The sequence below is a fragment of the Aquarana catesbeiana genome, linkage group LG03, assembly GCF_042186555.1.
Source record: "Aquarana catesbeiana isolate 2022-GZ linkage group LG03, ASM4218655v1, whole genome shotgun sequence".
Lineage (NCBI taxonomy): Eukaryota > Metazoa > Chordata > Amphibia > Anura > Ranidae > Aquarana > Aquarana catesbeiana.
In genome coordinates, this window is record NC_133326.1 from 736,317,052 (window position 1) to 736,334,264 (window position 17,213).

General features: G+C 45.8%; 1 protein-coding gene across 3 annotated transcripts in view; it reads right to left on the bottom strand.

The window, feature by feature from the left end:
• Positions 1–17,213, bottom strand: part of LOC141133851 (NACHT, LRR and PYD domains-containing protein 3-like) — a 166,514-nt gene that overhangs the window by 54,516 nt on the left and 94,785 nt on the right. For all 3 annotated transcript variants that reach the window (XM_073623433.1, XM_073623431.1, XM_073623432.1), the window contains exon 5: positions 594–737. In XM_073623433.1, coding sequence (XP_073479534.1) covers positions 594–737 — 144 coding nt within the window. The remainder of the gene's footprint in view (positions 1–593; positions 738–17,213) is intronic.

The following is a 17,213-nucleotide window of genomic DNA, read 5'->3' on the forward strand; positions in this document are numbered from 1 at the left end:
CTGTCCTCCAGGGGGCAGGAGAGCGATAGTGAGTATGATGACATGGCGGCTGGTTTTCATTTTATAGAATTATTGTAATATATCCGAAATCCACATATCAGAGGAGATCATTTCCTCTACATCACTTCCCCTTTAGGCTCCTCCCACTAGAAGAGCAACCCCTCCCCCGCACATTTCTCCAGCATTCTTCTAGTGTTTTCAGAGCTTCATAAACACAATGAAGACACATCATAAATGTCATAGAAGTGTTATTGAGCATTGCTTCCTTCTACATAATCATCAGACGTGTGAGCGAGTCCTAAGGGGGTCTATTCCATCCTATTTCCTGCTTGTTAGGAATATGGAGGGTCATTCCATATGTACATAGCCTGGTCACTGTTCTACTATAAGGGGAACCCCAAATCCCATGGATGAGATTACAAAGAGAAAGATTCCCTCAGAGAGAGGAGAAGACATGAGAAGAGGACAGGTGATGGAAGATTCTACATGGGTGAGGATGGAGGACACCCAGAGATAGAAGGAAACACCGAGAGACGGGAACAATCACAAGACGTCACATTTCCCCATCACTGCAGATCACACATTTCTCTTACCATAATTCCTGAATTTTACTCTCCGGGTTCATCAGAAAGGAAAGAGAATCAGACTTCCATTTATATCCTGAAGAGGAGGAATCTTCTTCTTCTGCTTTGTCCTCTCCTGGACAATCTTTACTGGAAATAGTACACCACTTAAATCTAAAAGCCAATAATGAGATAATAATTAGCACCAAGAATGTATGACCTCTGACACCAAGAATAACAATGTAACACCCAACATTTCCCTTCCACATGGCTGCCTTCCCTCTGGCTCTACAGTCTCATACTGGACCTGATGAGGACTTCTCATTGCTGGCTATGAGTGGTCTTTGAAGTCACACTCCAGACAAAACTTAAAGGAGGCCCCTGATATGTATACGGGGTCTCCGGCCTTCCTACACAGGGGTCTCCATTCAGTTTCTGGAAAATCCTGGAACACCACTTTCTTTCCAGATATAAAATGCAGTCCAGACATTCCCATCTCCGCCCACTTCTGCAGACAATTGACGTTCAAAAACATGAAGATGCAGATGAATGGTAACACAAGTGTGATGCGCATTGCCACACAAAACACGCAGCAAAGCATGCGTTTTCTTGCGGGTTGCCGTCAGTTGTAAATACGTTTCCATGCATTCACATCTGTACATTTCCAACTGCAAAGCAACCTGCAAGAAAATCCATGCTTTGCTGTGCGTTTCATAAATGTGCGACAATGTGCGTCACACTTGTGTTATTATTCATTTCCTTCTGCACATTTTGAATGCATGGCAGACCGCAAGAATACATGCGCTTTGTTGTATGTTTCAAAAACGCACAGCAAGGAGCATTGCTTTTGCGATACCATTCATTTACATCTGTGCATGTGTGGCGTGCGTTGCTGTGCATTTTTTAGACGTATGAAAAAGCGCACATTTTCTGTGTGGGTCGCCTCGTATTCGGAAACACACAGATATGAATGTCGGCTAATTGTTAACGACACCCCAATCACAGTTATCAGACGCATGTTTTGCTGCCAAGATGCATGACGCTCCATGACTGAGAAGATTCTTGATCTACTTTGGGGTGTTTGTTGCATGTAGGGCAGAACATTTCAGTGAATGGGCTCCCTATACACAATGTGTGCTTACACATGAAAAATACACAAATAATGGAAGTGGGAATGTGGGTTTCCGCTACGCTCAGGTGTGACGGGGATGTGTTGGGAGGAAGATTTTAGGCAGCGAGGATGACCAGGGAGGAGAGGTGAGGGGTAAAGAAGCCTCAGAAGTCGCAGCAAAGTCTTAAAGATTCAGACAAATGTACGACTTTTTGGGGATTTTACATGGAACAAATCTGGAATAAATGGGAATCCCACCTAATATGAATATGCAGAGCTCACCGAATAAATATCGGGGGTGTAATCAGTAATATATTATACCAACAAACAAGAAATAAAAAGAGATGTACAACAATTTATTAGCACAATGACCCCCCCCCCCCAATATACTCCAACCCTCCCCAAAAATATTCCTCTTAAAACCAGACACACTATGTAGGGCAAAAGTACCCCTCATGAGACTGAGGGCCAAAAAAAGTGTAAAAACCCCACAATAGACAAGCCCACCCTCCCCCAATACAAAGCACCCCCTTAATTCCTATATGGTGGCTCAAAACCAGCTAAAACTGGATCCCTGCAGCTCGTTCCTAAAGCGGAGCCGTGTATGTCTGTGGGGCAAAAAAGTATTAAGTCAGCCACCAATTGTGCAAGTTCTCCCACTTAAAAAAGATGAGAGAGGCCTGTAATTGTCATCATAGGTAGACCTCAACTATGAGAGACAAAATGTGGAAACAAATCCAGACAATCACATTGTCTGATTTTTGAAAGAATTTATTTGCAAATTATGGTGGAAAATAAGTATTTGGTCTCCTACAAACACGCAAGATTTCTGGCTCTCACAGACCTGTATCTTCTTCTTTAACCACTTGCCGACCGCCTCACGCTGATATACGTCGGCAGAATGGCACGGGCAGGCAGAATCACGTACCTGTACTTGATCTGCCTCCCGTGGGCGGGGGGGGTCCGATCAAACCCCCCAGTGCCCGAGGCGGTCAACCTTTGTCCCCCGGCGATCGGAGGTGAGGGGGAGGCCATTCATTCGTGGCCCCCCCTCGCGATCGCTCACAGCCATCATTTCCTCTGCCTCTGTATAGTACACAGAGGCAGAGGAAATGATGTCATCTCTCCTCAGCTCGGTATTTTCCATTCCGGCGCCGAGGAGAAAAAACATCTGAGTGAGTTACACCAACACTACACAGTAGAACATGCCAGACACACTTTACACCCCCCTTTACCCCCCGATCACCCCCAATCACCCCTCCACCCCCCTGTCACACTGCACCAAGCAGTTTTTTTTTTTTCTGATTACTGCATGGTGTCAGTTTGTGACAGTGTGGTTGGGCAGTTAGTATTAGCCCCTTTAGGTCTAGGGTACCCCCCTAACCCCCCTAATAAAGTTTTAACCCCTTGATCACCCCCCGTCGCCAGTGTCACTAAGCGATCATTTTTCTGATCGCTGTATTAGTGTCACAGGTGACGCTAGTTAGGGAGGTAAATATTTAGATTCGCCGTCAGCGTTTTATAGCATCGGGGACCCCCATATACTACCTAATAAAGGTTTTAACCCCTTGATTGCCCCCTAGTTAACCCTTTCACCACTGATCACCGTATAACAGTTACGGGTGATGCTGGTTAGTTCGTTTATTTTTTATATTGTCAGGGCATCCGCGGTTTATTACCGAATAAAGGTTTAGCCCCCTGATCGCCCGGCGGTGATATGCATCGCCCCAGGCAGCGTCAGATTAGCACCAGTACCGCTAACACCCACGCATGCAGCATGCGCCTCCCTTAGCGGTATAGTATCTGAACGGATCAATATCTGATCCAATCAGATCTATACTAGCGTCCCCAGCAGTTTAGCAGTTTAAGCCCAGATACCTGCTAGCACCTGCGTTTTGCCCCTCCGCCCGGCCCAGCCCAGCCCAGCCCACCCAAGTGCAGTATCGATCGATCACTGTCACTTACAAAACACTAAACACATAACTGCAGCATTCGCAGAGTCAGGCCTGATCCCTGCGATCGCTAACAGTTTTCTTGGTAGCGTTTTGGTGAAGTGGCAAGCACCAGCGGCCTAGTACACCCCGGTCATAGTCAAACCAGCACTGCAGTAACACTTGGTGACGTGGCGAGTCCCATAAGTGCAGTTCAAGCTGGTGAGGTGGCAAGCACAAGTAGTGTCCCGCTGCCACCAAAAAGACAAACACAGGCCCGTCGTGCCCATAATGCCCTTCCTGCTGCATTCGCAAATCCTAATTGGGAACTCACCACTTCTGCAGCGCCCGTACTTCCCCCATTCACATCCCCAACCAAATGCAGTCGGCTGCATGAGAGGCATTTTTATGTCCTCCCGAGTACCCCTACCCAGCGAACCCCCCAAAAAAGATGTCGTGTCTGCAGCAAGCGCGGATATAGGCGTGACACCCGCTATTATTGTCCCTCCTGTCCTGACAATCCTGGTCTTTGCGTTGGTGAATGTTTTGAACGCTACCATTCACTAGTTGAGTATTAGCATAGGGTACAGCATTCCACAGACTAGGCACACTTTCACAGGGTCTCCCAAGATGCCATCGCATTTTGAGAGACCCGAACCTGGAACCGGTTACAGTTATTATAGTTAGTTACAAAAAAAGTGTAAAAAAAAAAAAAAAATTATATATATATATATATATATATATATATATATATATATAATTAAAAAAAAGTTGTCGTTTTATTGTTCTCTCTCTCTCTATTCTCTCTCTATTGTTCTGCTCTTTTTTACTGTATTCTATTCTGCAATGTTTTATTGTTATTATGTTTTATCATGTTTGCTTTTCAGGTATGCAATTTTTTATACTTTACCGTTTACTGTGTTTTATTGTTAACCATTTTTTTGTCTTCAGGTACGCCATTCACGACTTTGAGTGGTTATACCAGAATGATGCCTGCATGTTTAGGTATCATCTTGGTATCATTCTTTTCAGCCAGCGGTCGGCTTTCATGTAAAAGCAATCCTAGCGGCTAATTAGCCTCTAGACTGCTTTTACAAGCAGTGGGAGGGAATTCCCCCCCCCAACGTCTTCCGTGTTTTTCTCTGGCTCTCCTGTCTCCACAGGGAACCTGAGAATGCAGCCGGTGATTCAGCCAGCTGACCATAGAGCTGATCAGAGACCAGAGTGGCTCCAAACATCTCTATGGCCTAAGAAACCGGAAGCTACGAGCATTTTATGACTTAGGTTTTGCCGGATGTAAACAGCGCCATTGGGAAATTGGGAAAGCATTTTATCACACCGATCTTGGTGTGGTCAGATGCTTTGAGGGCAGAGGAGAGCTCTAGGTTCTAATAGACCCCAATTTTTTCAAAAAAAGAGTACCTGTCACTACCTATTGCTATCATAGGGAATATTTACATTCCCTGAGATAACAATAAAAATGCTAAAAAAAAAAAAAAAAATGAAAGGAACAGTTTAAAAATAAGATAAAAAAGCAAAAAAAAAAGAAAGAAAAAAAAAAGCACCCCTGTCCCCCCCGCTCTCGCGCAAAGGCGAACACAAGCGTCGGTCTGGCGTCAAATGTAAACAGCAATTGCACCATGCATGTGAGGTATCACCGCGAAGGTCAGATCGAGGGCAGTAATTTTAGCAGTAGACCTCCTCTGTAAATCTAAAGTGGTAACCTGTAAAGGCTTTTAAAGGCTTTTAAAAATGTATTTATTTTGTTGCCACTGCACGTTTGTGCGCAATTGTAAAGCATGTCATGTTTGGTATCCATGTACTCGGCTTAAGATTATCTTTTTTATTTCATCAAACATTTGGGCAATATAGTGTGTTTTAGTGCATTTAAATTTAAAAAAATGTGTTTTTTCCCCAAAAAATGCGTTTGAAAAATCGCTGCGCAAATACTGTGTGAAAAAAAAAAAAATGAAACACCCACCATTTTAATCTGTAGGGCATTTGCTTTAAAAAAATATATCATGTTTGGGGGTTCAAAGTAATTTTCTTGCAAAAAAAATAATTTTTTCATGTAAACAAAAAGTGTCAGAAAGGGCTTTGTCCTCAAGTGGTTAGAAGAGTGGGTGATGTGTGACATAAGCTTCTAAATGTTGTGCATAAAATGCCAGGACAGTTCAAACCCCCCCAAATGACCCCATTTTGGAAAGTAGACACCCCAAGCTATTTGCTGAGAGGCATGTCGAGTCCATGGAATATTTTATATTGTGACACAAGTTGCGGGAATGAGACAATATTTTTTTTATTTTTTTTGCACAAAGTTGTCACTAAATGATATATTGCTCAAACATGCCATGGGAATATGTGAAATTACACCCCAAAATACATTCTGCTGCTTCTCCTGAGTAAGGGGATACCACATGTGTGAGACTTTTTGGAAGCCTAGCCGCGTACGGGACCCCGAAAACCAAGCACCGCCTTCAGGCTTTCTAAGGGCGTAAATTTTTGATTTCACTCTTCACTGCCTATCACAGTTTCGGAGGCCATGGAATGCCCAGGTGGCACAAAACCCCCCAAATGACCCCATTTTGGTGAGTATTTTGCAGACCTCACTTTTTGTCACAAAGTTTTGAAAATTGAAAAAAGAAAAAAAAAAAGTTTTTTCTTGTCTTTCTTCATTTTCAAAAACAAATGAGAGCTGCAAAATACTTACCATGCCTCTCAGCAAATATCTTGGGGTGTCTACTTTCTTAAATGGGGTCATTTGGCAAGCAGCTTGGTGTGAAGAAATCAACTGTGGGAGCAATAATTAGAAAATGGAAGACATACAAGACCACTGATAATCTCCCTCGATCTGGGGCTCCACGCAAGATCTCACCCCGTGGGGTCAAAATGATCACAAGAACGGTGAGCAAAAATCCCAGAACCACACGGGGGGACCTACTGAATGACCTGCAGAGAGCTGGGACCAACGTAACAAAGGCTACCATCAGTAACACACTACACCGCCAGGGACTCAGATCCTGCAGTGCAAGACATGTCCCCCTGCTTAAGCCAGTACATGTCCGGGCCCGTCTGAGGTTTGCTAGAGAGTATTTGGATGATCCAGAAGAGGACTGGGAGAATGTCATATGGTCAGATGAAACCAAAGTAGAACTGTTTGGTGGAAACACAACTCGTCGTGTTTGGAGGAGAGAGAATGCTGAGTTGCAACCAAAGAACACCATACCTACTGTGAAGCATGGGGGTGGCAACATCATGCTTTGGGGCTGTTTCTCTGCAAAGGGAACAGGACGACTGATCCGTGTACATGAAAGAATGAATGGGGCCATGTATCGTGAGATTTTGAGTGCAAACCTCCTCCCATCAGCAAGGGCAATGAAGATGAAACGTGGCTGGGTCTTTCAGCATGACAATGATCCCAAACACACCACCCGGGCAACGAAGGAGTGGCTTCGTAAGAAGCATTTCAAGGTCCTGGAGTGGCCTAGCCAGTCTCCAGATCTCAACCCCATAGAAAACCTTTGGAGGGAGTTGAAAGTCTGTGTTGCCCAGCGACAGCCCCAAAACATCACTGCTCTAGAGGAGATCTGCATGGAGGAATGGGCCAACATACCAGCAACAGTGTGTGACAACCTTGTGAAGACTTACAGAAAACGTTTGACCTCTGTCATTGCCAACAAAGGATGTATAACAAAGTATTGAGATGAACTTTTGATATTGACCAAATACTTATTTTCCACCATAATTTGCAAAAAAATTCTTTCAAAAATCAGACAATGTGATTGTCTGGATTTGTTTCCACATTTTGTCTCTCATAGTTGAGGTATACCTATGATGACAATTACAGGCCTCTCTCATCTTTTTAAGTGGGAGAATTTGCACAATTGATGACTGACTAAATACTTTTTTGCCCCACTGTATGTCACACTATCCCGTCATGGAAAGATGTACAGAATAAGAACCACACTCTATAATATCTACAAAACTACCCGAGTCATGAGTCTGCCAGTCAGACAACGGGATTGGACATATCATGATACAGTCAAATATTTGTACATCCGTATTCCATGTGAGTGTAATAATGATTGTATTCAGTCCTGACTGCTTAATCCAGGTAAGTAGACATTGAGAACTAGGAGAGATAACATCACTGGAGAAAAACGGCATAAAATGCACAATACTCATCCAATCTGCTCAGATATTCATTCCTCGTACATAGGAGATTACAACAGATTCAAGTGAAGTAAAGCTCAGCAATGTGAAGGGATTCCCGCAGTGTGCAGATCATTCTATTCACTCCCAATTATAGGTAACATTTCTCAGTGTTTCTTCATGTAAATTTACTCTCAGATCCCTCTGGTCACTGTACAGAGATCTCCACCTACATTCAGGGGAATCGATCTGTCAGTGTGTTCCCGATACATACCGCTTTTCCAGCTGGCAATTTCCTTGACTATAAAGATTCAGATTGTGCTGATCAGTATTTCTGTTTCAATATATAGTATAGTGGTTCTCCAGAGTCCTTGGGAGGAGGTTGGATGATTTCTCCGGTCAGATGGACTTCTCCGGTCAGATGGACTTCTCCGGTCTGTACATAGGATGCTCGGGTTAGATATCCCTGAGAATGGGTGTCTGAGCCAAGTGGGGAAGGGGGGTGTCCCAGCATTTAGATGTTTACATGTTTCCTTCCTATACACCCGGAACTTCATCAGAACACGAGGGATAGTCAGCTGTCACTTGTTTAACCTCTTACTGACCAGCCATCGTCATTATACTGCGGCAGGTCGGCACAATCCCACAAGCCGTCATAGCTATACATCGTCTGCTACTTTAAGTGGGTTAGCAGGCGCGCGCGAGCTGCCGAAGGGTGCCGATGCTGGTGGCCAATGGTCACGATGACCGCCGGTCAAGAGTGATCGCAGGCACAAGAGGCAGAACAGGGACATGAGTGTGTAAACATACAAATCCCTGTTCTGTTCTGTAAGGAGAGAGGTTGTGAGTTCCTAATAGCTAGAACCCATGATCTGTCATCTCCTATAGTCAGTCCCCTCCCCCTACAGTTAGAACACACACAGGGAACACAATTAACCCCTTGATCGCCCCCCTAGTGTTAACCCCTTCCATGCCAGTGACATTTATACAGTAATCAGTGCATTTTTATAGCACCGATCGCTGAATAATTGTCAATCGTCCCAAAAATGTGTCAAAAGTGTCCGATGTGTCCGCCATAATGTCACAGTCACGATAAAAATCAGATTATCGCCATTACTAGTAAAAAAATAATAATAATAAAAATGCCATAAATCTATTTACTATTTTGTAGACGTTATAACTTTTGCGCAAACCAATCAATATACGCTTATTGCCGTTTTTATTACCAATAATTTGTATTATCGGCCTAAACTGAGAAAACAATTAGCTTTTTTTTTTTTTTTAAATGGGGATATTTATTATAGCAAAAAGTAAAAATTATTGTGTTTTTTTCAAAATTGTTGCTCTTTTTTCATTTATAGCAGAGATGATCAAATACCACCAAAAGAAAGCTCTATTTGTGGGGAAAAAAAGGACGTCAATTTTGTTTGGATACAGCGTTGCACGACCGCACAATTGTCAGTTAAAGCGACGCAGTGCCGTATCCCAAAAAATGCTCTGGTCATTGAGCAGCCAAATCTTCCAGGGCTGAAGTGGATAAATAGGGACCACTACCCACCCTTAATTATTCTAAATCAAAAACAGGTGCTGATAACCTATCAACCCCAATATAGCGGTATTACTACAAGTGCTCAACCCATATAAAATTGTACAGATTTGTTATATTATTATATACAATTTTAAATATATAGGCTGAGCTCCCATGTGAAAGTGCAGGGAACTCCAAATACTATGAGATTTTTTTTTAAATCAATATTTTTTATTGAATATTTCACAGAACACAAGTGAAAAAACATGTAGAAATATAGTCACTCAGACATGCACTTCTTCAGCTTATTACACAGTCTTGAGGATTATTCTATAACAAAGTCTGTATACAATAGACATGTAAACCAAACCAAGGTAAAAAAGGTGATCTATAAAGTATATCTTGTTAGATCAAGAGTGAGGAACACCAGTCCCCTGCTCAGGCACCCCAACTGGGAACACACTGCGCTCAGGAGGAGAGCAGCGACCCCCAGCCCCCTTTTGGGGGTTGTTGTATTGTTTTCATTGTTAGATAACGTCTAGTGTTAGACTAAGTAGTATATGAAAAAGACATTGGTGTTCGAAAAAGAAAAAAGCAAGAACTATAAAATATAAACGTATGAAAGAATACAAAATAAAAAATTAGGAAAAAAAAAGAAGAAAAACACAGTCTGATAGTTACTTCCCTTTCGTAGTACAGTATGGTTTATAAGTGATACATTTAGGTCTTATGTTTAATTGTGTACCAATCTACCTATTTTTCCATATTTTTTGGGCTTTACTATGATTGTTTTGGGTTGATGCATATAACATCTCGTACGCTGCGTGAGTGTTAGTCGTATTTATTACTTCATGTAGAGACGGGGTTTGTTGATCTCTCCAATGGTGCATTATCGTTAATTGTGCACTCAGAAGAATGTGCACGTCTATGGTCCTGTATTCTGGTGGAATTAACTCTATGTCTAAGGATAAAATTGCATTTCCCGGGACATGGGTACTTTAATACTCAATACTTGTGAGATTACTCCATAGACTCCTTTCCAAAAGGGGATTATAGTAGGGCAAGACCAGAGTATATGGTACAATGTTCCCATAGCACCACAGTTCCTCCAGCAGGTATTTGAACTTTGTGGTGAGAATTTAACTAATCTATGGGGTGTCAGATACCATCTGAAGAGGATTTTCTGCGATAATTCCAATAAGTTTACACTCTTTGTCACAGCGTGTGTGATGTGACGTGCCTTTCGCCATTGTTCCAGGCAGTAAGAGGTATCTATGTCCTTCTCTCAGGCAATCATATGAGTTATTTTCAAAAGTATATCCTTATTTTTCAGTATATTATAGAACAATGATATACCTTTCATTTTGGTGGTAGGGTTTGTGTAGTATTGGAGTACTCTGCATGGCATCTCAATATTTGTATTCAAGTTGGAACGTAGTAGATGTGTAATTCTATGGTATGTGTAATATTCTGAGTTAGCTAGGTTGTATTCTATTTGTAAGAACCTGAAGGTTTTTGGAGTTGCACCTATCATCATATCTTCAATTTTTTCTATCCCTTTTTCCGCCCAGCTTGAGACGTTTAAGTCAGGTATGATGTGTGTCAAGCTATAGGTAGGCATTGATAGCGTGGAGGTAATGGAGTCCTGAGATGGAGTGTTTAACAAAGCTCTCCAGGCATAAAGTGATGCTGTGATGGTGGGAGAAAGCGATGTGTAGGGATGAGCTTCGTGTTCGAATCGAACGCATGTTCGACTCGAACATCGGCTGTTCGACCGTCCGTCGAATTGCGAACGTTATGGGCCGTTCGCGCCAAATTCGTGTGGCGCGTCACGGCCCATAATTCACTGCGGCATCGCAGTGCATTGCTGGCTGATGATTGGCCAAGCATGCACTATGACCCGCATGCTTGGCCAATCAAAGCGCCGTCAGTAGAGAGAGCTGTAATTGGCCAAAGCCAGGGTGGCTTTGGCCAATTATGGCTCAGGGGATTTAGTACACGCCCCACACTATATAAGGCCGCCTGCACGGCGGCCCTGTGTAGTGTGTTCCGGTGTGCTGATAGAGAGAGAGACAGACAGTGTCATTTGATTTGAGTTAGCTAGATTAGGTTAGATCTGTTCCTGCTATTTACATTTAATGCAGTGCGTCCTGCTCACAGTGTTCAGCTAGATCCGTTCCTGCTATTTACATTTAGTGCAGTGCGTCCTGCTCACAGTGTTCAGCTAGATCCGTTCCTGCTATTTACATTTAGTGCAGTCAGTGCGTCCTGCTCACAGTGTTCAGCTAGATCCGTTCCTGCTATTTACATTTAGTGCAGTGCGTCCTGCTCACAGTGTTCAGCTAGATCTGTTCCTGCTATTTACATTTAGTGCAGTTCGTCCTGCTCACAGTGTTCAGCTAGATCCGTTCCTGCTATTTACATTGAGTGCAGTGCGTCCTGCTCACAGTGTTCAGCTAGATCTGTTCCTGCTATTTACATTTAGTGCAGTCAGTGCGTCCTGCTCACAGTGTTCAGCTAGATCTGTTCCTGCTATTTACATTTAGTGCAGTGCGTCCTGCTCACAGTGTTCAGCTAGATCTGTTCCTGCTATTTACATTTAGTGCAGTGCGTCCTGCTCACAGTGTTCAGCTAGATCTGTTCCTGCTATTTACATTTAGTGCAGTGCGTCCTGCTCACAGTGTTCAGCTAGATCCGTTCCTGCTATTTACATTTAGTGCAGTCAGTGCGTCCTGCTCACAGTGTTCAGCTAGATCCGTTCCTGCTATTTACATTTAGTGCAGTCAGTGCGTCCTGCTCACAGTGTTCAGCTAGATCCGTTCCTGCTATTTACATTTAGTGCAGTCAGTGCGTCCTGCTCACAGTGTTCAGCTAGATCTGTTCCTGCTATTTACATTTAGTGCAGTCAGTGCGTCCTGCTCACAGTGTTCAGCTAGATCCGTTCCTGCTATTTACATTTAGTGCAGTGCGTCCTGCTCACAGTGTTCAGCTAGATCCGTTCCTGTTATCTTCTAGACTATTTACATTTAGTGCAGTGCATCCTGCTCACAGTGTTCAGCTAGATCTGTTCCTGCTATTTACATTTAGTGCAGTGCGTCCTGCTCACAGTGTTCAGCTAGATCTGTTCCTGCTATTTACATTTAGTGCAGTGCGTCCTGCTCACAGTGTTCAGCTAGATCTGTTCCTGCTATTTACATTTAGTGCAGTGCGTCCTGCTCACAGTGTTCAGCTAGATCCGTTCCTGCTATTTACATTTAGTGCAGTGCGTCCTGCTCACAGTGTTCAGCTAGATCTGTTCCTGCTATTTACATTTAGTGCAGTTCGTCCTGCTCACAGTGTTCAGCTAGATCCGTTCCTGCTATTTACATTGAGTGCAGTGCGTCCTGCTCACAGTGTTCAGCTAGATCCGTTCCTGCTATTTACATTGAGTGCAGTGCGTCCTGCTCACAGTGTTCAGCTAGATCCGTTCCTGCTATTTACATTTAGTGCAGTGCGTCCTGCTCACAGTGTTCAGCTAGATCCGTTCCTGCTATTTACATTTAGTGCAGTGCGTCCTGCTCACAGTGTTCAGCTAGATCCGTTCCTGCTATTTACATTTAGTGCAGTGCGTCCTGCTCACAGTGTTCAGCTAGATCTGTTCCTGCTATTTACATTTAGTGCAGTCAGTGCGTCCTGCTCACAGTTTTCAGCTAGATCTGTTCCTGCTATTTACATTTAGTGCAGTGCGTCCTGCTCACAGTGTTCAGCTAGATCTGTTCCTGCTATTTACATTTAGTGCAGTGCGTCCTGCTCACAGTGTTCAGCTAGATCTGTTCCTGCTATTTACATTTAGTGCAGTGCGTCCTGCTCACAGTGTTCAGCTAGATCTGTTCCTGCTATTTACATTTAGTGCAGTGCGTCCTGCTCACAGTGTTCAGCTAGATCCGTTCCTGCTATTTACATTTAGTGCAGTCAGTGCGTCCTGCTCACAGTGTTCAGCTAGATCCGTTCCTGCTATTTACATTTAGTGCAGTCAGTGCGTCCTGCTCACAGTGTTCAGCTAGATCCGTTCCTGCTATTTACATTTAGTGCAGTCAGTGCGTCCTGCTCACAGTGTTCAGCTAGATCCGTTCCTGCTATTTACATTTAGTGCAGTCAGTGCGTCCTGCTCACAGTGTTCAGCTAGATCCGTTCCTGTTATCTTCCTACTGACAGGCAGGCTTGTCTGGTTACAGTATATAAAGCTACCTGAAGAAAATTACAGGTGTTCTATCCCAGCTTAGTGCAGCTACAGGCCATTAGTATGTCTGGAAGGCCAAGAAGGAGAGGCAGACAGTCACAAGCCAATAAGAGAGGGCAAGCAGGCTCTGTGTCTAGTGCTGGTCGTGGAGACGGTGCATCCTCATCAGCCCGTGGCCATGGGACACGCTTGGCCTTTTTTTCGGCAGCTGGCCGTGTTGAGCCGCAACATGCAGAAAACTTGGTCGAGTGGATGACCAAGCCGTCCTCATCCTCCTCATCCTCTCTCACCCATGCCCAGGGTGCTTTGTCTGGCAAAGCAGCGGCCTCTTCCCTCAGCTCAATGTCATCAGTGACTCCTTCCCTAGCTCCACCATGTCCTCCTGAGGATTCCCTCGAACTGTTTGACCACAGTGTTGGGTACATGCTCCAGGAGGATGCCCAGCGTTTGGAAGGCTCTGATGATGATACTGAGCTCGATGAAGGCAGTAACATGAGCACGGACAGAGGGGGTGCCCAAGAAGGACAGCAATCTGGCAGTCATGCTCCCCCTGCTGCAGCATACTGCCAGGTTTGCTCCAGTGATGAGGAGGGAGGGGATGATGAGGTCACTGACTCAACGTGGGTGCCTGATAGGAGAGAGGAGGAGGAGGAGGCGGCACATCACCAACGAGGCAGGATGCCCTCCAGGGGCCAGCCTAAGGGCAGCACATTGACTGCATCACACCCCAAAGCTCCACATGTGCAGGGCGCTGCAGTCTCTGCGCGTTATTCAAAAAGTTCTTTGGTGTGGGCCTTTTTTGAGACGAGTGCATCAGATCGCACCGTTGCTATTTGCAACATATGTCTCAAGCGTATCTCGCGTGGCCAAAACATCTCCCGCTTGGGTACCACATGCTTGACCAGACATATGTTGACCTGCCATGCAGTTCGTTGGCAAGCATATCTAAAAGACCCACACCAAAGAACAAAGAGGATCTCTCCTTGCTCCTCATCAGCTGAGATTTCCAACCCCACTAGACCTTCAGTCCTCTCTGAGACCTGCAGTGAGAGGAATGAAGGTGTAGAATTAGGTGTGTCACAGCCAAGTACTTGTGGGCAATCTGCTTTTGGTACACCGACGTCAGATTGTACCAGGCAAATTTCCCTGCCCCAGCTGCTGCACCGCCGAAAGAAGTTTGCTCCCAGCCATCCACATGCCCAGCGGTTGAATGCTAGCTTGGCAAAATTGCTAGCACTTCAACTGCTGCCTTTTCAGTTGGTAGACTCTGCCCCCTTCCGTGAGTTTGTGGAATGTGCGGTTCCTCAGTGGCAGGTTCCCAAACGCCACTTTTTCTCACGGAAGGCGATTCCGGCTCTCTACCGGCATGTGGAAGGCAATGTCCATGCCTCGCTGGACAGGGCGGTCAGCGGTAAGGTGCATATTACCGCTGACTCATGGTCCAGCAGGCATGGACAGGGACGTTACTTAAGTTTCACGGCGCATTGGGTGACTCTGCTGGCAGCTGGGAAGGATGCAGGACAAGGTGCAGTAGTGTTGGAGGTTGTTCCGCCACCACGCCTCCAAAATGCTGATTGTGACACACCTCTCTCCTCCACCCCCTCCTCTTCTTCTTCCTCCATGGCCTCTTCCTCGGAACCAGCGGTGCTCCATAGGCGTTCAAGGGGCTACGCAAGTACGCAGGCCAAAAGATGCCATGCGGTGCTTGAGCTGGTGTGCTTGGGGGACAGGAGCCACACTGGGGCAGAGGTTCTGTCAGCTCTGCAGGGGCAGGTTCAGAGGTGGTTGACGCCACGCCAACTTAAGGCAGGAATGGTGGTTTGCGACAATGGCACCAACCTCCTCTCTGCCCTCCGACAGGGACAACTGACCCATGTGCCCTGTTTGGCTCACGTCCTTAACTTGGTGGTGCAGCGGTTCTTGGGCAGGTACCCGGGCTTACAGGATGTCCTGAGGCAGGCCAGGAAAGTCTGTGTGCATTTCCGCCGGTCATATAATGCCAGTGCTCGGCTGACGGACCTCCAAAAGGAGTTTAACCTGCCCAAGAACCGCCTAATCTGTGACATGCCCACCAGGTGGAACTCGACATTGGCCATGCTGCAGCGGCTGCACACGCAGCAGAGGGCCATCAATGAGTACCTGTGCGACTATGGCACCAGGACAGGGTCAGGGGACCTTGGTTTTTTTTCCCCACGCCAGTGGGCCATGATCAGGGATGCATGCACTGTCCTGTCACCATTCGAGGAGGCCACGAGGATGCTGAGCACTGACAGTGCATGCATCAGTGACACTGTCCCCCTTGTCCACCTGTTGGAGCACACGCTGCGTGGAATAATGGACAGGGCACTTGAGGCAGAACAGAGGCAGGAAGAGGAGGACTTCCTTAGCTCTCAAGGCCCCCTTTATCCAGACAGTGTTCCTGCGTGCCCGCCGATCACACAGGAAGAGGATGAGGAGGAGGAGGAGGAGGAGGAGGAGGAGGAAGATTGTGTCAGTATGGAGGTGGAGCCTGGCACTCAGCATCAGCAGTCTTTAAGGGATCAGTCCCAAGGAACACATGGACTTGTACGTGGCTGGGAGGAGGTGGCTGCGGACGTTGTTGTCCTTAGTGACCCAGAGGACTCCGGACCGAATGCCTCAGCAAACCTACGCTGCATGGCCTCCCTGATCCTGCAAAGCCTGCGTAAGGATCCTCGTATTCGTGGTATCAAGGAGAAGGACCAATACTGGCTGGCAACCCTCCTTGATCCACGTTACAAGGGTAAGGTTGCGGACCTTATCTTGCCATCGCAGAGGGAGCAGAGGATGAAACATCTTCGGGAGGCCTTGCAGAAAGGTCTGTGCAACGCGTTCCCAGAGACGGGGAGGTTACAAACTCCTGTTTCTGGACAACGTGTTGCTGAGGCTTCGGTCAGTCAAAGAAGGAGCGGTGGAGAAGGTGGCCGTCTGACCGATGCGTTCAGACAATTTTTTGGTCCGCAGCCCCAAGGTATGATCGGTTCCAGCAACCATCGCCAGCGTCTGTTTTACATGGTGCAGGAATACCTAGGGGCAAGATCAGACTTGGACACCTTTCCCACCGAAAATCCTCTGGGTTACTGGGTCTTGAGGATGGATCACTGGCCAGAGCTTGCACAGTATGCAATTGAGCTACTGGCCTGTCCTGCATCCAGCGTTCTTTCGGAACGCACATTCAGTGCTGCTGGAGGCGTGGTAACCGATCACAGGGTGCGTCTGTCCACTGACTCGGTCGATCGGCTGACCTTCATAAAAATGAATCAGTCTTGGATCACCACCAGCTACCAAGCACCTGATGCTGATGTAACTGAATAATTTTTTTCAGATCCCTTCAAAGACTGCCTATGCTGATGCTGAGTGACTATCCCTGAGTAATTATCCTCTTCCTCCTCAATCATCACGCTGATAGCTTGTAAGAACATTTTTGGTTCTGGGCGCCACCACCAGTGCCTAAGGCACGATTTTTCAGCCCCTGTCTAACAGGGGCGTGTAATTACAATTTTTGATGCAATACTTTGCAGCAGGGCTTGTTCCTGCGTTCCAACTAGAGTGTCTGTGAGGGGTTGCAGTGTTGTGGCACCAGCACCAGTGCCTAAGACCCAATTTTTCTGCCCCTGTCTAACAGGGGCGTGTAATTACAATTTTTGATGCAATACTTTGCAGCAGGGCTCGTTCCTGCGTTCCAACTAGA